Genomic DNA, 24,360 nt, shown 5'->3' on the forward strand with positions numbered 1-24,360 from the left:
TTATTTATAGATAAAAAGAGATTTTCAACTAACTATAATATTTTGCTGGAGGGTACACAAATTTACAGTTAAAAAAAAAAAAAATTAATGGAAAAACAAAATGAAATAAAGAAAAAGCATTGTGAGAATGGCCAAACAGTGTTTGAATTACATACTATCTTTTCATGTTGTATTCAGATTTGTAATTAGGGTAGTCAACATAGTTTTGTGAACAGTGCAGGTGAGAATGAGTAACCTGATTAAAGAACACTTAGGTCTATCTATGCAAGTTTTCTTGTATAACACCAACCAAATTTTTATATTAATTTAAATTCAGGACAAACAGTAGGTTTAAAAATAAAATATACATAGCAACAAGTGAAAAAGAAGAAAATGTGACCAACCTTGGAACTCTAAACCTGATTTTCAGCTTCCGAAAACGACTCTTGCTCAAGATGTTGAACAGCTCTGAGACTGATCTATTGTTCATTTGATGATGGTATGATAATAGTAACATGGATTCACCTTGGCCTGTCATTGTGCCAGTAAACTTGATAGTCCTGCTGTGTATATATTATTATTACTATTATTATTCTGCTTTTATGGCCTCATTGGACCACTTCAGTCAATTTTCTGGTCATCATCCTCTATAAGTTTTCTTTCCGAACTGCCCAACAGCTTTTCATCGTTCTGATCTTTTCACTCGTTCCTCATCTGTAAATACCCTTTTTCATTGTATGTTGTTTGTCTATTTTTGGTTTAAATCTTAGTTTTGTTCTTCAGTTTCTTTAAATTTTCTGGGTTTTTTTTTCCAAATCATCCAGAGTTAATTCTAGTTCTTCCACATCCTCTCTAATTTCCTTAATCACTGTATATATGTATTCTATATACAAATGAAGCATCTGCCCAGCATTTTAGATGACCACAAAGGTCCAGAAAGAAAAATATGTTAGAGATTTACAATTAATGACTAGAAATTTAAAACAGAATTTGTCATATAAACATCTGTATAATGTGTGAATGGAGTCTTTTAAAATGTTTCTACATAACATAGACTTAGATTTCAGTAGAGACAATTTTTTTTAATAATGTCACTGTGTATTTGAAAGCCAATCCTCTAAAATTTATCAGCGCTAAAGAGAAGACCTTTCACCACTCATACATTCGTGGATTAAGTTATGTCTCTCAGTCAGGCAAGGTATGCATGCTCGGTACAGTCTCCTTTCTTTCACTATCGCGAACTGCGTGTCGGTTGCCTTCCTCCATTTGCACTGTATGGTCTGAAATTAATGTTTTATTCTCATTTTTATTGATACAGATAATATAAACTTGGCAGTTACCATCTTGAACAATATAATGGACCTCTGCATAAACTTCCCATTAAATATTTCTTAATGATGTGGCTATTGTTCTAATTTGTGGTGATCTGAATTTCTCAATAATTCTCTTTAGAACACTGCCGAAGTATATGTTCTAGGATCTCTAGTTCATCACACACTTGTTATCCAGTCTATATAAAGTCATATGGTGGCTTCTTTCAGGCACCGTTCTGTCAAGATGTTGCATGACATTTTTATACTATTTATCCACTCAGAGGATGAAAATCTGTTTCATGTGCCCATTCATGTGTTGGTTTTCATACAGGGTTGATAAACTTCAACTTTTCCTAATTTAATTTAGAATCTAACACCCCCGATTTTGATACACTGTCTGCATTGCATGGAGTATTTAGATGTTATGAGATATGTTTGTTGATAACTCTAGACAGTTTCTGACCGATGTTGAAATGCTGGATATATGCTTTTCATTCTCCTTTAATTACACCCAGCCCCTGGACATTTCTCAGAGCATATATCATATCAGTTGGACAGTTGTGTGTCAACCTGATGATCTCCTTCACTGCGGAACACCAAGAAAATGAGATGGAATTTGGTTTAAAGGATGCTTGGAAGGGGTACATTAAGCCAGATCAGATTCACTGATTAATTATATTCAGCTTTTGGTCTCGTTTCACTGATGGAGACTGTCAAGAAATAGTCTTCCTACATTATGATTTTTTTGTCAAAAATAATTTTGACTCAGAATGTTACACCAAGGTATTTGATTGTATCTTCAGGTTTTAATCGTTTGCAGATGGTACCTCAAATTGTGATATTTCCTTGGCAGAGACTTCCTCCAATAATGATTACAATTTTACCTTTGAATGATAAACAGCACATCCTATGGGAGTTAATCTATTTATAGCAATAAACAAGAGTGACTGTGCAGTTATTTATCTTTTGCTACTAGCAAGATATTGTCTGCAAATGTCATAGCCAAAACGTTCCCGACTTCAGACGACAGTAACCTAACGCTTCGTGAACTTCAGTCATGACTATCTCGCTACACTGAAAAATAGGTGATAATATTAATCTGCCTTCTCAATACTGTAAGTAGTCAAAATGGACACTATAGGCCATCAATATGGTCAAGTTTATAACTTCGTTATCAGTAATTCCTCTGGTAGTGTCGTCAAAAAAAAGATCGGACACTCCAGGGGAGATTGGAGATTTCTGAACAACACACTACATTTTATTAATGCCACATTCAACTCTAGATACTATTTCCGGATATGATTAGTTACTAGATCTATGTGATTAAGGTATCTTCTACGATGCTAATAACCAACATTACCATAGTCCTTGCAAATTTTGAGAAATATAATGCAGCAATTAAATTAGTTTGCGTCTGTGTTATGGAGACGACCATCAATAATTATTTATTGAGGAATTAACATACGGACCTGGGAGTGTGATAAAACGTTTCTGTTTGGTGCAAAATTCTAAGTATGCTGAATCTGAATTTTTGCACTGTACAGTATATCATTTTGATTTTAAATAATATTGTGGACTACTTTTTGCCGCAGACTGAAGTAACAGTACTGCGCCAGTTCACACTGGTATTCTTCTTCTGCTTTCTTCTCCGCTAGGTATAGCTAGTTTGCAGGGTGTTTTGATGTGGAAAAGGTTTTAATACACCCTAACTGTTGTTTCTTTCTCACGATGTAATACTTAACAGCAGGATATTTTATACCTGGGAGTGAAGTGATTAGATTTAGCTAAAAATTCTCTTAACTAGTTACATATGCACACGTTATTGAAATCCCTTGGGTTCAAATACAAGCGAACGAATGTTGGTAGGAAATTCCTTTTAGAAACAAGCAACACTGTTGCTGCCAGACCTTTCTTCTATCTGGATGAAACCTTAGTTAATCAAGAATCACTTCCAGAAGAGGGGGCCTGCGAGTACCCATAGGAAAAGGAGGCAGGCTGATTATACGGCATGTAGAGCCTGCGAAAATTGGCATAGTACACAGCAAGGATTCGGTTCATCATTCAGAAATGAGTGCCGATTCAATTAAATACCGGTTTCTTCATCACTTTCTGAATTACTTGGAAGAGGGATCGATCATAGTAATGGATTACGCTAGCTACCATTCTGAAGTAATAGACAAATTGCCCAACACTAGCTCTTGTAAACCAGATATACAGCAGTGGCTGCAGAACTCTTCATTTCATATGATCCAACATACACCAAGGTGGAGTTGCTAGGCCGTGTCATTCCATATAAAAAGGTTGGGAAAAAGTTTGAATTAGATCATACTGAGTTGAAATTAGGCCACCAAGTCATCCGCTTGCCCCGATATAATTGTCAATATAATCCGATTCAGATGATGTGGGTTAAAGTGAAGTGGCCGAGTTAAACAATACATTTTGACTTGCAGATTGAAAAGATTTGCATATGAAGCTCCTGATAGAGCCACAATCAAAGACTGGGAGATGTACGTGGCTCACATTGAAAAACTGCAGGAAGAGGATTTTCACAAAGAGCTAGTAAGTGACAACAATTCAGGAACTGGTAATACCGTATTTACGCGAATAATCCCCGCACCCTAAATTATGGAAGGGCCATTTTGAAAAAAAATTAAATGAACTAAAATTCCTTCCATCAAAAGAGTAACATAGACATAAACGAACATTTCATATCACTCCTCGAGTTCCACGGGGTATTAACGCAAATATGAACATGACGGATATAGTCACTTTGCTTCAACATATTTGAGATTATAAAAATGCATTATCACTGCTATAAAATATATTTGCCATGAAAATTGGCAAGTAGGCCTTCTTACGTGACAAATATTTCACTCATCTGAATTTCCCATAGGCTCGATTCGCTGTAGTTCGTAAAATTCTTTGTCCCTTGCATCGCTAGAATCCTCTCCTAAATTACTTTAAAATTCGTCACACTCCACATCCAAAACACTTCTCACACGCGATATCAAATCAAATCAAATCAAATCAAATCAAATCAAATCAAATCAAATCAAATCAAATCTCTTTATTTATTTTTACTTGAACAGTAACACGACCAGTGGTGGTTAATGCTTTTCGTGCAATGTAAACACTTGAAAAAGACACCTGCAAACTTGTTTGTTAGTTTTGCGATACAGTAAAACCTCGTTAATTCGAAGTAGTAAGGACGCTAAAATGCGACTTCAAATTACATGATTGCGAATTAACAACCAACTTGTAACTCAGAAATGTCAACCCTTGCCGAGTTACAAAATATTCTAAGAACAGTTACTGCAAGCAATTCACATTGATTCACAGTTTAAACCTTTCAAATGCCATGGAAAAATCTATTTCCGAAATGTATACAACAACAATACCAATATAGTTGGTCTGTTATTGGACATTATAAAATTTCCAGCTAATTCATTCCTGCTTCCCAACGTTTCGCCCCAGTGTGCTAAGTTGGGCTCATCAGTTGGTACACAGCACACCCACCAAGACGCATGGCTAGTGCATATCATGGACGCCACTGCGTAGGCTACATGGAGCCACCGGCAGTGCCAATGCACTATGAGAGACTTCGTCTCATTTTCAAAAATTGATGCCTGCCTGGTCATCAGGTGATAAAGATGTTTCACTCAAATTTAGCAACTATGAAGTACATTGTAGATGTTCATCTAATGGCCAGGCAGGCATCAATTTTTGTAAATGAGACAAAGTCTCTCATAGTGCATTGGCACTGCCGGTGGCTCCATGTAGCCTACGCAGTGGCCCCACGGTATGCACTAGCCATGCGTCTTGGTGGGTGTGCTATTTACCAACTGATGAGCCCAACTTAGCACACTGGGACGAAACAATGGCAAGCAGGAATGAGTTAGCTGGAAAATTTATAATGTCCAATAACGGACCGACTATACTGATATAAATTTACTCATTCGGAACAAATATTTCAGGTTCCCTATGGGAAACATCTTTAAGTATCCAATAAGGCACCTTTACAGTATTCAAACAATGCAAATGGATAATTCGCTAGCAACGAAAGAAAAAAACGGTTCAAAGATGAGGAGAATTCTATGTTGGCTCCCCTGTGCAAGTGCTTTATTCATTGGATTACTGTACTGTATGCATTTTAGATGCCTTGTACTTGCACGGAAAGAAATCGATGCCCTTAAAACATCGTGGCTTATCGAATATTCCTATGGTGAGGGAAGGAAGTAGGAAGTCTTGCTTCCAGCTGCATTGCAACACAGTTGAGTGACTATCTCCTTTAAACCATAAGTCCGTTGATCTCGGCATTAAAAAAATGCAGTTTTGTCGGCATTGACAGTATTGTTCGGTACGTACGAATCAATTACAATCATAAGCCACGTTTCTTCGCCAACTGTCAGCATTGCCAGTGTTTGCAGATTCTACTTCTCTGCAGACTGCCTGCTACATGATGATGTGGCGTTCCTTAAAACGCAGAATACAAACAAATTACGATTTCACTCAAACTTAGCAACTACGAAACACATTGTAGACACATCAAAGAGAGTAAAGGTGCAGAAAGCTATCCCAGCACGTCCCGAAAGACTCGTTCTATCATGACGCCAAGAAAATTTGAATTTAAATTACTCTGTAAAATACCTCTTTTAAAAAATATAAAGGCAGTTTGGAATTAAAAGTGTGAATTCTTTTCAGTTTAAACATGACATATGGGGGCAGTTTTCTTCCATCTGCAGTTACACAAAGCATAACTGTACATCCAACATTGAAAACTACGTGAACCAGGAGCACGTTGGCGACCCTGACGCGATGTTACAAGATGGCAGCGAATGAATGTCCCAGTGTGGGTATCCTCTGTGCTACTTCAGTAATACGTGCGGTTAATCAAGGATTTGCTGTCCCGAATTGTGTTGGAATTTCTTCTGAGGAATTTAGTGGTGATGTGGAGTGTAGTGAGTTTGGAATCTGCGACGATATAATTGTGAAATCAGTGAGATCGTGTGCGTGCGCCACGTGGTCAAGCTACGACCAGCTAACGCACAATACGGGGATGGCTTCTTCAACTGCCGCTGGACACTTCCCTCGCCCTCTCACAGGCAGGAGACTGGCTAGCTTCGGATCATAAGTTTTATTTTCCTTCCTTCCGACGGCTAATCTGTCTTGTTTTCTTACGGTCCCAACATCGACCCACGATTTGTTGAAATTACGCTGTCATGCACGCCGTTCCCCGTCAAGTTTCTTAGTAACACTGTTACTCCTGTCTGGTGATGTGCAAATTAACCCTGGGCCTACAACGAATAATGAGATCTGTGTCTTTCAAAATATCAGGTCCATAAAAAATAAAATTTCAGACTGTGAACTGCATTTTCAAGAATTAGCTGCTTTCGACGTTATCGCCTTAAGTGAAACTTGGTTGACGGATTTTGTGTTATTCAGGGCCGATCGTAGAACTGGATCCTGGGGAGGGGGTGTTTTAATCGCTGTCAAATCTAAATGGCATGCGACCCTACGCTCCGATCTTATAAATGACTGTGAGGCTGTTTGGGTTGAAGTTACATTTCATAACATAAAATATCTATTTGCATGTTTCTATAGACCACCTCGTTCTTACCTCAACTATTCTGAAGCTTTTCTTTCCTCTGTGCTTAAAGCTGTTCATTCCAAAGATAACATTGTCATACTAGGAGACTTTAACCTGTCTGTGTCCTTGATTTCCCCTTCATTAGGTCAGCCTTCTAACAGCCTTGACAAATGGTATATGGACCACTATATTACTGGATTGAACTTCAAACAGCATGTCTTGGAAAACACCTGCAGAAATAGTCTTCTTGACTACCTGCTTTCTTATAACGAGCCCTCATCTGTTTCTGTGGGACAAAATATTTTTAACTCCAACCAGAAGTCCGTTGAAGCAACTTTTACTCTCACCCCTCCCTATGCTCCAAGATGTCATCGACCTGTCCTTAGGAGCTCTGTGCCTGTGTGGCGTAAAGTTGACTGCCAGACTGTGAATCGTACTCTGTCCCTTTTACCATGGCATTTGTTGCATGTGGGTGAAGTTCAAGATGTTGGACTTATTTTAACATTGGACGCTCGCTGTGATCCGTGACTTCATTCCTACTTGTTTGATGTTCAGAAAATTCCCCCTATGGAAGAAGAGTGATATTGAAAGTGCTGAACTAAAAAAATTGGTAGCTTGGAGACAATGGAAGAATGTGCCCTCCAAGAGAAATTATAAAATATTCTCTGACCTTCACAAATACCACAAGTATTTATTAAGGCAGGATTACTCAGAATATATCAGCAGAGCCTGCCTTGAAGTAAGACAACAGTAAAAGGTTTTGGTCGCTTATAAATAACAGAAGAGACAACAAATGAATACCAGAAGTAGTAACCTGGGATCATGCTGTAGCCAGTGGAGCAGATAGACCTGAATTATTCAATGAATATTTTACCTCTAATTTTGTTAACTCATTGGGCCCGAGCCACAGAACCGTTCCGTGCTTCGTCTCGGTGGATCAAACGCCGGACCACAGAACTGTTCCGTTGTGTCATTTTACTACGCAATTCAACTTTTCATCAAGAGATGGCAGAGTGAGTTGCATTTGTGATTTGTGTAGGGACTCTTTCTTTGCAATGTTATATGCTCTTTGCTAATATATATCGATAGTGTGCTTGGTAATATTAGTTTGAAGTGGGCTATCTCTAGCTTTGAGATTCGCTTGTAAACAAGATGGCTGCCAGTATAGAACTGATATTTACCGATATATAACCCCCCCTCTTTTTTTTTTGATAGGGGCTTTACGTCGCACCGACACAGATAGGTCTTATTGCGACGATGGGATAGGAAAGGCCTAGGAGTTGGAAGTGGCCGTGGCCTTAATTAAGGTACAGCCCCAGCATTTGCCTGGTGTGAAAATGGGAAACCACAGAAAACCATTTTCAGGGCTGCCGATAGTGGGATTCGAACCTACTATCTCCTGGATGCAAGCTCACAGCCGCGCGCCTCTACACGCACGGCCAACTCGCCCGGTATAACCCCTTTTAGGAAGTAATGGTGATTAGGAATGTAATTTTTTCAGTGAAATTCGTAGTAATATTAGTACTAGTGTGAGCAACGCTCCTGAAGAACAAATAGATGTGGAAATCGAAGAGGAAGTGCAAAGAGAAGACTGTGTTACAGCTCAGCAGGCGGACTGAGTACGGACCTGTGATGCTAATAAAATAAAATGTTTTACAATATTCCTTGTTCTGCAGTTTGTGCTATGAAAGCCTTTTGTTTTCATGTATATTTAAATTTTTAATGGTCTTGCAAGTAAGAAATTTCTCATGATATGAAGCGACACTATATTTCCTCCAAAATAATTCCAGCGCCAATGCAGTTTCAATCCAACAAACATGCAGGGCTCAATGGGTTAAACCTATGCAGTATGCTGATTTTCCTAATATCAAACCTGTTACTTCCCATAGCCTTAGTAATATTTCTACCACTGAATCTGAAGTGTATTTATTTATTTATTTATTTATGTCTTTATTAAGTGGCGAAGTTAGGGCTCTTGGCCCTCTCTTACACAACCACATACAATTTTTTTATTTTTATAGTATTAATCTAAAGTATCATTGTAATCAATTACTGTTATTGAGATATATATGTCAGATAAGGAATTAAAATAATACAATTAATTAAGGTTACTACTGATGAAAAATTATAGGTTAAATAGAGAGTGGATAATAACAAAAAATATATCAACTTATAACCTAAAGAATATATCTACAACTAGCTTAAAGAAAAACTTATTCAAATATAAGGCTAAAATAAATTAACTAGTATGTTACGATCTGAGTGAACTAAAATCAATGTTACTATGTAGTCTATTTCTATGAACAGTCTATAGCCTTAAATGAGAGTAGTAAGGACGTAAATGGGATAGCCTAAGAACTTAAATCTAGTACGTCATTTTTGGTTTCATTCACACGTCATTCACTCTTACATTAATTAGAGTCAACTGTATGTACTGTGGAGGAATTTACGGTAGGCTGTTTTAAATGTCCTAGACGAGCAAGACTTTTTAACATCATCCGGGATCGTATTCCATAACCTCGTAGCGGAGACCAGAAATGAATGGCTGTAGGTATTCGTTCGATGCGGTACTTTCGTCTTTGTCAGAAAATAAATCCACTGGTCCTGAAGTTCTCAGTCCTATCTTCCTTAAGAATACAGCAGTAACTCTTCCATACCTTATTAGCGTGATATTCAATCGGTGCTTCTCAGTCTGCTACTTTCCGAGCTCCTGGAAACTTGCTTATATCACACCCGTTCTTAAAGGTGGAAAGAGGTTGGATATCGCAAATTATCCCCTGGTCTCTATATTACCTGCTTTATTAATCATTTGTGAAAGGACCATCCACCAGCATTTGCTTGCGTTTACAATTCCATATACATCTCCTCAGCTGCATGGTTTCCTTCCTGAAAGTTCCTGCGTAACCAACTTGGCTATCCTCCTCCATCATTCCATATTCTTGATAAGAGTAGACTTTGGCCAAGACATTGTTTCAAAAGTTGCCAATAGCCTGTACTTTGACTTCACAAAGTCAACTGTAGAGGATAATACAATGGCTGACATTCTAAACATAATCCAGTTTGTGAAACATTTTGAATATGTCTAGGAGAACGCCTTCCTGGTGGACATCATCTACTGCGTAAGCTTTGGACCACTCTGAATCGGGTGAGAACAAATCATGGACGATGCAGGGATGCCCTTTATAGGTGGAAATATATCTGATCTATCAGAGGGCGACTGTGGTGGCTCTCGGCAGACGATCCCCAATAATGTAAGTGAATGTACAGAACGTTCCTACACAGGTAGCCCGAGTGCCTTTTTGGAACCAACAGAGGAAGCCAGACAGTGGATCACTCAACTGGACATTCTGCTATAAAACATGTTTCTTGTCTGTGTATATTTGTAAATATTATGTACTTGTATATGTGTATCTAACTTGTTGTCATATACCAATAATAATTTTCAAGCCCCACATATTCCTGGTTGAGTTATATGATATGCGCAAAACTCGATTGAGTTCTACAGGGATAACAAATTCAAAATTAGGTACAGATTCGATAAACAAATGCATGATGTTTGAAGGTGCACTAATGAAGCAAAATCAAAGAGGACTACCTATTTCTCCAGTAGGCCTACAAATGCTAATTGCTTTAAGATATTTTGCCATGGGTAAATGTGAATTACTAGACTTCTTAATTTAATATTTATTGTAATGCTTTTATACATAACATATGGGGGTTATGTTAAATGAATAAGTGCAATATTCTAGTTATAGGCCTAATTTATTTTGGTATAGACAATTATAGACTAGTTTTTGCTGACTTACGTAGAAGGGTATCTGTACTGATTGTCAGGGAAAGACTTCAGTTTTTTAAGTTTTCGCAAGCTGAAAATCTTTTTATTTTCTTCTATGGTCGAGAAAATGAAAACACGAAAAATTACAATACGCTAGATCTGATCAGAAAAATACAAAGCACTCGAAGGAAGCCGCTATTCTCTTGCTTTCTATTATTATTATTACAGACATTATCATTGCCAACCTCAAATACAGTTTATAACATCTCGACTTTGCAGTCTACTTCAGCCGAAGTCAACCTTGGAGAAAGTAGAGTCTATGAAACAGACTTACAGCAAAGTCAGACTTTCCTATCAAAGTAGACTTTGTAAAGTATCCGCTCAAAGTCTTGTTCTTCAATATGACTTTAACCCCTATGAAATGACTGCTCCCAGACCTACTAACATGCTTTTTAAATACTTTGTATAAATATTTATTATATGTGTTTTAATTAATGTGTCTCTTGTCATTTTTATGCATTACTAAGCTGAAGATTTCTCATATTTAGGGATGAAATATGTCCTCATAAACAAGTGTCAATTCTTTGACAAGATAATAAATGCACTGAAAAGTGGTAGGTTCTCGATTTTAATTAGACAGTGTCAATGTGGATACTTAATAATGAAGTTTATCAATTGTAAACTGAGAAGTTTACAGTTCAATGTGCCATCACATGTAATTTTGACACTACCCTTGCCACTTTCACAATCCTTGCAGTTCCCAAATATCTCATTTATAGATCCATGCTATTATTGCAGAAGCCATTTCTTTTTAGTTTCGACTCAATCGAAAACAGTTAGGTTCTTTAGTCTGCCGACAGACCAAAGTATCTTAAAATTTATAAATACAAATTCATGGCTGACGAATCACTGAAGAGTGCAATACGACCCAGTCACCAACTGGGAGGTTCTTTAAAATTTCACCCACTGGTTTCCCTACTTTATGCAGTGCTACAAGTCATCATTTTCACAATTACCCCAGACCATCCCGAAAGCCAAGTATGGTTATTGTGGTGATTGCTAATTTAAGAGGAAGTACAGCTAGGTAACTCTTAAGAAGCTAAACATAAAGAGAAATAAAAGTAAATATAAAATATACACAGTAGTCAAAAGTCACAGAAACGGGTCCCATTAGAAAATGTGCCGTGTATGACCCCTGAGCCTTGCAGCGTAGCTGAGCAGTCTGTCACAGACACCAGTGTCGTGAAGATGGCAACATGTCACGAGTTAAAACACTTTGAACGTGGAAAGATCATCGGCGCATGGGTCATAGCATTGCAGAGATTACACGCGAATGCGGGTTTCCGAGGTCAACAGTGTCAAGGGTGGATCTTCAATACCGCACAGAGAATGTTTCCACCCGCGTAAACCGCCGCATGGGAAGATCACAGTTATTTAACAAACGGATATCACGTCGCCTCCACAGAACCATACTGGGCGCTCGACGAGCTACTCTGAGTCAGATCACAGCCCAATTGAATGTTGGGAGTCAGGAACCCATTTCTACCCAGACTAAGGAGGCAACTGCACCGAATAGGCTTCACCAAACTCTTGTCCCTTTGCTGACACCTTGACACAGATCTAAACGACGTGCATGGGCACGCGAATATTAACAATGGACCATGGAACAGTGTCCTGGCTGAAAGACTTGCGGCGGTGGTGTGGACATACGTCGATAGAAATCTTCTGTGCTGCTGTTTCGCGTGTAATCATAATCAATTGGATCGCCAACCTTCGGAGGGAGACAGCGTCATAGGAAGAAGATGGAACAGTGGCGGCATGTGGTATGGTCTGATGAATCCTGGTTCCAGTTGTATCGAGCTGATGGGCGCGTGAGAGTGTGGCGTATGCTCCATGAAGCTACAAATCCTGTGTGTCAACAAGGTTGTGTCCAAGCAGAGGTGCCCCAGTTCTGGTCTGGGTGGCGTTCTCACGGTTGCAATTAGGCCCCTTGTCCGGCTGCAGGGAGCGCTGGTAGGTGCACATTATGTGGACATTCTTTCAGACCATCCGCATCCCTTTCTGGCCCTAGAGTACCCTGATGAAGATGCCATGTTTCAACAGGACAATGCGCCATGTCACCACTCTGTGGTGGCACGCAGGTAGTTGAGGAGCATTCCAATGAAGTTATGACCATGGATTGGCCCTCCAGATCCCCCAATCTTAAACCAATCAAGCATTTATGGGATGCTATCGATGCTGGTGTATGCTAGATGAACCCCAAACCAACTACACAAGATCAAGGTAGCAGTGCAAGAGGCGTGGGTCCAGATCCCTCCACAATGATTCCAATACCTTGTAGAGTCGATAACTCGCCGTTTTGAGGGCTCGCGGAGGAGCAACTTGTTATTAACATCACATTCAGTGTCTTCCCATGACTTTCGGCCACTCAGTAATATTCAAGTATGAAAAAAAGGAAATAAAAAATGGATGCTAACATAAAAGGGAAAGTAGGTTCACTGAGAAAACGAACCACTAAAATTTGCAAGCACCGGTACTTGATAAGTCCACCTTCACATATGAAGCAAATGACTAGATCAGCAGTACATATTGTCATCATCCACTAGTATCAGTTCAAGCCTTTCCTACAGGCTGAGATTACACATTCAGTGAGGATGTGGGTCACGGTGAAATTGGCACCATATGAACACACCGAGCGGTGGGTGGCTGTGTGTTTGTCTTCCCTTTTTAGGAGGAAGGTGTGTTGATCTTCCATGACCTATCCTCAACTTGCACAAAACTACAGCCTCTCCCTGTAAAGGCCAGAGAGATGACCAACACAACAAGTTGTGTTCTTTATTGTTCTCAGCCTTTTTGGGAGTTCGGATAGCTACTGACTTCAATTTCCAGGATGTCTGATGAAGCTGAAAACAAATATCTCTTAACAGGCATGTGCATATATATAGGCAGTAGAAATACCACTTCTTTTGCAACTTGATCTACCAGTTCATTGCCCACGAACTCCAAGTTGCTAAAAAGCAACACGAAGGTGATGTTTGTACCAGCATCACACAACCTGGCTAGATCATGGACCTGCCGCATCAGAGGATGTTTCGGGAAGCATGGATCAATAGCTTGCAGAGAGTTTAAACCATTCCTGGGAAGTTTAACTCTCTACGATTTTAATATTCTTTCCCGATTGAAGAATATTATGGACTTGACAGCAACGGGAAGACTGATCATATGTTCTCATAATACACTGTGACAGTCAAGATTTAAGGAATACAGCTAGTACAGAGGTCAGATAGCAGAAAGTTAAACATCATAATAAAACTGGAAGATGACTGAGGCTCTTTTATATAAATATTAAAAACATTTTGACTAATATTAATGAACGATACATTTCCTAGAAAAACCCAACCTCAATTCAAAAAGCTTGTCTAACAGCAAAAGATTAACATCAAGCTGGGAGTATATCTAGAGTAACCTAAACTCAAGAAATGTTATTTCACATCAAATAATAATAATAATAATAATAATAATAATAATAATAATAATAATAATAATAATAATAATAATAATAATAATACAATCCAATGATAAAATCTTTACTTACAATGCTCTCAAGCTATTACCAATAAAACTATGTACACAAACAGTTCGTTGTTATTCCTTTATCAAATGTCAACATTTTTGGACTAAAATCAATCTTCTTTAAATCCCTCTCCAGTCTGTGTGTGTGTATGTAGGTCTGTTCAGTCCTCAGCCCGAAGGCTGGTTGGATCCTCAACAGCTCCACCATTAGCTGTCATAGAGGTCTAGGCATTAGGTAAATGAGGAATGAGGTAATTTCCCGTTGCTTTCCTCAGAGTCGAAAGTTGTTATTGCATATCAGCCAGCCAAGTCCACTGAAATGCATGCAGCCTATGAGCAACATTTTCACCCCATTCATAGCAGGGACTGGCTGCATAAGGAATGGCATTACTAACATCGCTCATAGCTCAGTCACTTACATATTGTCAAAGCCAAGTACAAGATAGATCAATGAAAGAAGTAACAAAATTGTTTTAGAGCATTCAGAAGACATAGTGCACTGTAAACACTACGTCTCACCAGCAAAGGAATATCAGCATTAAGTAACAAGCACTCTAAAAAAATTCTTGTATTTTCAACATGGAAAAATAAGTACCAAAACCAAAAACATTTTATATCATAATTTTCCCAAAAAACAGAGAACAGTCCAAAAATGTTGCTGAAATAATCCGTATATGCTGACAAAATTAAAACCATTTATAACCTTCTAACTGATCACAGTGATGATGTATGCAAAGAAGAATGTTTACCAAAATGAAGCTGGGCAATGCACTTCATAAGAACTCTTGGATGTGAAGGATCGTGACACCATGGAAGGAAATCCCTAACTAGTACAAAATGCAGAATATTCTTGAATAATAGTACCAAACTGATGGAATCTCAGGTGAAGACTATCGCAAAAAAAAAGATGATTTAACTTGTCACCATTAATTTCCATAACTCCCGATAAAGAAAACAGAACTAAAACTAGCGAAGATTATGTATATGTTTGTGATGTTGACACAGCATTTTGAAATGGTTGTAATAAGAATAACTTATAGAGGAATTCAACACTAAACCAAGTTTTGAATAAACTATGTGAACTAATATTTGGCAGAAATAACACTTTTACAAAGAGCTACAATACAGTGGAAAAGTCATTACTTACCAAAGCTGGCTTCTTGACTACTACTGTGAAGCCCAGAAGGTCCTGGAAGTAAGCCAGGTATTCCTAGAAGGAATTTTTTAAAATTAGAACAGAAAATGAATTAAATATTAAAGAACTGGATCACAACAAAGACTTAGAAACTATATTTTCACCATGCCGGTGAAAATCATGTTGACTCGTTTAAAAAGACTGCCATTGAGAAAAAAAATCAGGATGTAGATAGCTAAGCTTAATATACAGTCTAAAATGAAGCTTCTGGTAAAATTCACGAATAAGCTCATTTTACAATATTCTGCAGCACAGACTGATGTTTAAGAAATATTCTATGAACTGTGTTCTATACCAGCTGAATGCTGACCAACTAGACTCTAGCAATAAGATACAGACTGCAAATGAGTACAGACAGATTCTTCTAGCTACAGGAGAAAGGATTGAAAGAGTAGTCTTAGATTGAATGAGATGTACGATAGAGTATCCTAATGAACATATCGAAGAATCACTGATGACATAAACGAACTCAAATCATTTGCAATATGTGGAGAAATGCATTATATTTATTTCTGTATAGATCATGAATGTCACTGGGTTAGAGGAAGATAAAGGCTTCCACTATTTGTAACAATGGCACAAAGAGGGATGGATTTGTTAGCTTTATGCATGGCCACTTTTGACCCCAGAAATTAACCTCATACTGATTTTCAGCAGGCTATGTGAATCTCGGGCCCTGAACGAATCCTCAATCATTTAACATCCTGAACGGAAATCAAACTAATGTCATTCCAGGAGAACCAATCACACTTTTTTCACCTTTGCTAGGCAGCCCCCGGATGAACAGCTAAATGAATTTTTATATGAATATAAAATTAATAATAAAACCAAAATTAGCAAATTCCCCCCTCAATTATAAGCACCGCTGCTGGTACCACCTACAGCACAGAGGAACCTTTGAATATCCTTTCCTGGAAACTACATTTTCCCAGATTATTTGTTCAAATCACGTGGTCTCGCGAGCATCCTACTTAAATCACGTTGTAAAAATCCCACATTATCCGTTCCTTGAAGAAACGATTTCCCGTATCAACCGTTAAGAAATTTCAGTCCCGTCAACACTAAACCCTCGATAAAGCGTTTTCCAAGAAACAGCATCTCACGAAAGGACAGCTACGGCCTACCTATGGATCCTGGTGTTAACGTTCCGTCATTCCGATAATTAGAACAAGTACTGTAGTGGAAAAGCGATCGGCAGTGGACTTGCATACGGAACGATCTTAGCATCACATTTGAGTAGTATTGTTTAGAGAATCCTCGGAAAGCAGAGAGTGGCCGCAACAATTGGAAGGAGGCAGAACCCATTTCGACGGCTCTACTTGTAGACGGAACGAGTTTCGACGTTTGTACTTGTAAAACGTCTACATTATGTCCACGGTTAGATTTTTTAGGTTTTCAGCACTTCCCCCAGGGCATTGTACAGTCACTGGGTTTCAGGCAGGAATTGAAACTGCTCCTTCTTAGCACAAATTAGTGTTTTAATACTATCGTATATGATTATGTTATCAAGACCAGAACAGATGTTGCAGTTTTCATACACAAAGACATGGGAGGTATTGGTATTGCATATTACTGTTTTTGGCCCTGACATAAGACTGGGAATGTTATGTTTGTGTTATCTGCGCAACGTTGCATTTAAAATTTTTGTATTTCCCACTAGTACTGACTTGTGCAGCGAGCGCTCTTTCCAGGCGAGTTCAAGGTCACAAATAACCGTAATTTGGAGTATTGACGATATTTCTTCTCTTTCCAATCTAATTGTGATTAATGACGGGCAGAATGAATAGAATGCATTCAAGAACTTTTGAAAATTGGTACCTACCTTCAAAACCATACTCTTGAGTTCAACAGAGCCTTTAAAAGTCAATGTAGGCCTAATTTACACGGTACAAAATTTCCAGAAAATGACTATGAACAATATACCGGTTACCTAATTATAATGGAAGATTAAAAAAAGAAGGGATTTTTACCATCATGTTAGGTGCTTTTGTGTCTAATGTGCTTTATTTTATTAGATTAGAGAACTAAAAACTACTTGTGGTCAATTGTTGTTTGGCTTGGCGTTATTAGATTTTTCGAAGAGTTTGGCTGGTCAAAGTTGCTGAACTGAAAAAAAGTTTTCACGGGAAACTAACAAAGTTTCCCCAGTAAAACTGAATGTAAAGTATAGAGATTTTTAACTTGCGTACCGGTAATTAAAGTTTGAAGCCGGCCCCACAGTCTAACTTGCCTGACTATCACCCAGAGGGCCTGGGTTTGATTCTTGACCATGTCAGGCATTTTTACCTGGATATGAGGGCTGGTTGCAGGTCCACTCAGCCTACGTGATTTAATTGAGGTGAGAATGCGAGCCCGGACAACAGAGCTAGGAATTACGGCATAGAGGATTCGTCACACTGACGATGTGTAATCTCATTATCTGCAGGCCTTTGGGCTGAGCAGTGGTCGCTTGGTAGGCGAAAACCCATTGGGGCTGTAGTTTAGTTTGGTTTAGGAGTGTTTGTAACATTATAATTAGGCATATTTCTGTTTTGTGAGGTTTAGCCAAATTGTTTATGGTTTCCATTCGTTCCCGGATTTTCCGTTTTCCCGAGTTGTGCTTATTTTTTCCGGGGTCCCTCCAAAAACGGAGAATCGAGGTTCCACTGCATACAAAATCAGAGCTTTTTTGTCTGTACACTATTCAGAATTTAAAAATGGTATTTCTGTACCAGCCGTATCTACAGTAACAAAGAAATGCACTTTTTAATTTTCTGTCAACTCTGTCTGTCTGTACGTATGTTCACACGTGCATCATGAAGAAACGGGTGAAGATAATTTAATGCAAATCGGTATGTTAAGTTGGGGGAATTAGGCTCTAAAATCTAGGCTATTAATAATTATATTCATGCTAAATGAAATGGTAGTTAAGGAAAGGCCTAAAATTTAATTCTCAAATACCTATGTTATTATTGAACCTATCGATAAATACTACATAAAACTTATATCAAATTAAATTTCCAATCATTTATATTCATGAATTTCTATTTTTGTTGCTAGGTCTATATCAATGCCAAACCAGGAGAAAATGGGTGAACAGAATTTAATGAAAAATGGTATGTAAAGTCAGGGAATAAGGCACTACAATCTATGCTATACATTTCATTCGCATGGGATGAAATGGAATTTCAGGGGAATGCATCTAAAATATATTTTTAAATGCCTATGTTATTGGTCCTACTGAAAACTACTACAGAACAAAACCTATAGAAAATACAATTTCCAATCATGTAAGTTTTATACAGTTTTACCAACCCAACAATAACAGGATTCCTTGAATTTAGACTTTTGTCGCTCAACACCCAGCACTGCTAACATGGAAATATTGTTCAATCATGTGAACTGGTGATGATTTTCTTAAGGCGCAAATCCGTGTGGCCATCTGTCCATAAACAACGAAAACCGTGAAAAAGTTGAGAAAAAGTCATAAATGAACGATCGCATGAAGAATAAGACAAGAAGGAGTCATTAAAGAAGGGAGGACTCCCTTTACAGATGTCCTAATAACAGAGTCTGAAGGAAACTAAACGTGAAGGCCCACCATATCGAAAGCTCATACTGATCAATAATTAAATTACACTGGCCATTGTTGTGATGTGTTTCGTCTCTTTTGCTGCCACTAATCTCCAAAAAAGTGGGATTACCATTGCGTCCCGAGTAGAAAAGAATGCCTGAATATTGGCGTAAAATAGATGGGGAGTTAGATAACTTTGCACATACTACATGATTGTCCTATCAACGACAGGTAAATATCGGAACCCAATAACTGGCTTTCTTTTATACCAGAAGGAAGAGATCAAATCAAGATCAGCAATAATACAAAACAATATTAAACTCTAAAGGACCCCAGAAAACAAGGAAACAAGTATGGTACAACAACCCATTGACAAGGAGAGGCATGTCCACTGATGCGCCTCACAATCTGGGGAACAACATGAGGGGTGGATAAAAAATATAACCATGCACAGGCTAAGTAATTATCCTGTCAATGGAGAGTACTTCAGCTACTTTATCTACAAAACCCCCTAATACAGGCTTATTGGAAGACATCTAATACAAAATGTGTGGCATCTTTTGATATTTCATCCATACTACTCCCTAATGGTCTACTTCTCATAAAACCTTTCGGGTGGCGTGCACCATCTTGGAGTAAATTACTACGGAAGAAGTGTTTACTAAAGAAGTCCATACTACAGAAGTAAATTACTACGGGAGTTATTTAGTCCGGAAGTAACGTTGGAGAGTTGAAGTACAATTTACTCTTTCAGTTACTACTATAGAAGTAGCGCTCGTTTTTCGCGGAGTAGTGTTGTGTTTGTGTATCTTCTTACAGAAATCTAAATAGATAAGGTTATGTGCGATAGGAAACGGGGGGAAAACGTAAGCGAAAAAGATAAATGAACGTTAAGAGATAATTACGATCTATGCAAAGTATATTGGGTGTAAGAAACACAACATAAAGATGCTGGATAAGAAAATAAAATTCATGGAAAGCCGTGACAGAAGAATGCAATGCTTCGAGTGAAGGAAAACGCAGTGAAGAGCAAGTTAAGATTCTAAGGAAGGACTTAAAAAGCAAAGCAGAAAGTCCTGGACACGCGTGAAAGTGGTGGTGATTGTTTTAAGAGGAAGTACAACTGGGCAACCATCCTGTATATAACAATAATCAGAGAGAAAAAAATGGAAGGGGTCCGACACTTCGAAATATGAAGGTATCGGCCAAAGAAAGACAAGGGCCACGAAGGGTGTGAAAATGAAAGACCCCCCCTAGGCCTCGGGAACCCAATACCGTCGGGGTTGGAAAAGAACAAGAGTTGACCAAGTGAGGTCGGATAGGATAGATGAAAGTGAGGAGCCTGGCACAAGTAAGTGGAAGCAATGCCACGACTCAGCTGAGGGCCCCGTGGTCGCCAACCTACGCTCCAAAGTTCAGAGCCCCCCTTTTAGTCGCCTCTTGCGACAGGCAGGGGATACCGTGGGCGTTATTCTACCACCCCCACCCACAGGAGGAACATGCGGGAAAAATTAAAACTGATGGTGGTTTCTTCATACAGATCACCTACATCCACAGCGAATTTTTCCCATTTTCACACCAGGAAAATGCTGGGTCTGTACCTAAAGGCCACGACCGCTTCCCACTCCCAGGCCTTTCCTACCGTATTGTCGTCATAAGACCTATCTGTGTCGGTGCGACGTTAAGCAAATTGGAAAAAAAAAAAAAAATCCTCTTCCGATTTCTGAAAAGTTCACCGTTGTCACCGGGAGGGCAAAAAATGGGAATATGCGTGCAGTCACAGTCAACTGCACCCACGATGCGTGGAAACCTGCCAACGTGAAGAATATCCTTTTATTTTCCAAACAATCATCGTTATTTGCAGGCATACGTCCCTCTTAGTCTCACTAGTGCTATAACCACGCGATGAAAGATACGGCCAGCAGTCGTGCAGTAAACGTTAATTAGAGCACCGGTAAGTATACTGAAATGTTCCGGTACGAAACACTCATACGGCACACAGCAACTGTAATTTGAGAGATACAACAAAATTAAGGCAGGAATTCAGCTGTAAGTGATCTCCAAGTAGATTTAGAAGGAAAGTAAAGAATTCCTTCCTAAGACCAAAAACGTTCCTGAAACTCTCCGTGTGCACATTATATGGCTCTCGCCTTTCACGCATTGTAAGCACATTTCCCGTCGTTTTCTGCATCGAGATCGTCAATATAATCTAAGTAATCCATAAACACATTTGAAACGTCTTTCCTCTCGTATACGGCAAGACATTATCATTAGTCAACAAGACTAAACTTAGCTTACTTCATGTACAACGTGAGAGTAAATTCTAACCTATATTCGTGCGTTATTTACTTCTTTTGTAATATACTACAAGATGGTGCTCTTCAACATTTTACTCTTGTAGTAATTTAGTCCAGGAGTATGGAAGTCGCCGAATGCCGACTTCAAGAGTACTTTACTACAGAAGTAGAACTTACTCCTGGTTGATGCACGCCACCCTTAGACTCAAATTAACAACATCATCAGAATCGATTCTGAGTATCAAACCAGGATCGTTCAAAGCCAGGAAATTAGCAGGAACAGATATTTTTCTTATGGATGAAGCTCCGATCCTTCCAAAATACGGACTGAATTCATGGATCAACTGTTATGAAGGGCTGGATATCCAGAACTCCCTTTTGGCGGTAATGTAATGGGAGGAGACTTCCAAAAATGTCTTCCTCTATGGCTACTATTCATACTATGCATGCTGATTCGGAGCAACGCCAGCTTGCTGAGTATCTTCTGAAGCTAGACAACGGGGAATTACCACTGAATACAATGGAAGAAACTGAATTGCCACACGATATCATTTCAAGTGACAATCATACTGCAGAAGTTCTCAGAAACTGCTTTGCCATTGGAAATTACAAAAGAATGAAAGATAGAGTAATACTCACGCCATTCAACAAAGGCATCGACAGAATGAATGATATCACTGCCACACTTCCTGGAGAGTACAAAATCTACCATAGCTACGATGGTGCACAAAGCGCAGGACCAAACTTTTGAGTTTGTTGGTGTGGATTTAACTCATTGGCATACTTTGCCTCCTGCCAGGCGGCCACACGTGCAGTGACCATTTTACACAGACACCTGGCAGGCGGTCTACTGAGAGGTAAGCTTTCTGCAACTAGTTCAAGCATTCTGTCCATAGATGGCATGAGATGCAGTATACCGTATGTAAGTAAGGCGGTGAAAATATTTTACAGAAATTTGAATATAAGTCAATACGGAACAACATGGTGAAAATAATCAATTCTGTAAGTTGAGGATCGCTGTCCAAGTAGGGTGATTACTCGCTTGATAATCAGCAGAAATGGCCGGCCGTAGTAAACGTATTACAAGGAATAAAATCAAACGTATGTAATGGGATTGTCAGACTGAATTGGGCAGTGATGTAGTTTTAGAAAATTAAACAATTTTATTTACTAGCAGTGGAAATTATAGCAGCATAACAAAAAATGTCACGACAGTAATGACACGTTTTAAAGGGACGATGATTAATCAAGTCCATCCTGCCTACAAAAAAGACAAAGGAAGTTGGCTGGGAATGGAATAAAACAGGTGATAAACTATCCAAATACGATTTTATATGAAATTCTGGAATAAAACCCATCATAAACAGGACCCTCCCTCCAGATCCCTCCCCTTTACACATTTCTTAACATGTTATTCATAACTCTTTATGGGGTGAGACAGCTAATGAAAGAAATAGTTTTGCCGATCAATTATTCGCAGAAAAAATCCCAAATCACCTTGTATGAGTTTACTTGGAACATTTCACGAGGCTTATAACCCTAAACCATGCCGTGACTGTGTTGAAACCAAGAGAAGTGTAATAAGACTGTGAAAGTACTTGGTGGCTTTGCATTTCCCGGAGTGTTTTCACATCACTGAAACACAAATTGTTTTTCTGGGTACTGCACTTCATCACAACAAACAAGGGCATAATTAAAATTCAGTATGTTGCGTACTACATGTATAAATCTTAGTAGCGTAAAACTGTATCTCATGCATGAAAAAATGGTATGGATATTTAATTCTACATTGAGTTCTATAGATTTAATTAAAACTCTTCACTAGCTTGCAAATTAGTTGCTATTTTTTAGAACCTCTTAAGAACGACAAAGAATAAGAAATCAAAGATTACATAAAGTAGCAATTAAGACTATCTAATAATATGCTATTTGTTTAGTTCACCAGGGGGTTACACCCTACGTACTCCCTCCCTAGTGACAATGTCACTGGTAGTCAGGCGATCAATTGTGGTATTGAAAGTCGCAGCACACACAACAGGAGAAGGATTGTAGTCACTGTCCAAAAGGAATGTGGGTTTGAGTCTGTCACTAGAAACAGTTTGTTTGCCATGAGCTGTGTCAATTACAAAACACTTAATAGAGTGGGAAATCACCTTGAATGGTGCATCATATACTGGGTTGAGTGTTGTGCAAGAGGCATCTTGCCGGATGAACACATAATTATGCCCAGGTTGGACAGGCCGTAAAGATCGAATATGGCCTTTTAGCTTGAGGATGAAGGAGGGAACATCTGCTGCCATATTTTGTTCATCGAGATAATCAGCTGGCAGGCGAACAGGCTCTCCATAAACTAACGTAGCTGTGTAGATGCCAGATGTGGTATAAGAAGCGATCAAAGACCCAGTAAAATGGTTGGTAGTTGGAAAACCCAGCTGTCCGATAGTTGTACACGAAGTGCTGTTTTGAGCTGTCGGTGCCACAGTTCGATTTTTCCGTTAGCTGCCGGATGATAGGCTGTTGTCTTAATACGAGTACTGCCTAGAATTCTAATAAGGTTGCTGAATAACGAACAGTCGAATTAAATGCCTCGAGCTATAGTGATGATAGACGGTACACCAAACCTAGCTACCCATGTGTAAAGAAGAGCATAGGCTACTGTTTCAGCTGTGATGTCCTTCAATGGTATAACCTCTGGCCAGCTGGAGAAGCAATCGATGATGTTGAGCAGGTAGTGGAAACCCTTAGATGGAGGAAGGGGGGCTTACGATGTCTATGTGAACGTGGGAGAAACGTCGATCTACTGGAGCAAATGTACCAATGGAGCTGTTGGTGTGTCTGGTCACCTTGGAACGCTGGCATCGTACACAAGTTTTAGGGGTGAGACATATTGTGTAGTGCGTCTAATGCTTGTTTGCGAAACTGTTCTGGTAAGTATGGCCAGATGTTTCCAGTAGAAATATCAACACTTAACTCACTTCCTGATTACAAGATATTAGAAGGTAGACACACATTTTTGAATTTAAGAGAAGTATCTTTTGACTGTAACAATGAATGAAGTTCCTGGCCGATTAATTGTCTATGGGCTACA

At 38.9% G+C, this 24,360-nt stretch overlaps 1 protein-coding gene across 3 annotated transcripts in view; it reads right to left on the reverse strand.

Annotated features, from left to right (window-relative positions):
- ab (abrupt) overlaps nt 1-24,360 on the reverse strand; it is a 152,726-nt gene that overhangs the window by 73,488 nt on the left and 54,878 nt on the right. For all 3 annotated transcript variants that reach the window (XM_067145287.2, XM_067145286.2, XM_067145285.2), the window contains exon 6: nt 15,375-15,437. In XM_067145287.2, the coding sequence (XP_067001388.2) occupies nt 15,375-15,437 (63 nt within the window). The remainder of the gene's footprint in view (nt 1-15,374; nt 15,438-24,360) is intronic.

This window comes from Anabrus simplex, chromosome 4 (genome assembly GCF_040414725.1).
Source record: "Anabrus simplex isolate iqAnaSimp1 chromosome 4, ASM4041472v1, whole genome shotgun sequence".
NCBI lineage: Eukaryota > Metazoa > Arthropoda > Insecta > Orthoptera > Tettigoniidae > Anabrus > Anabrus simplex.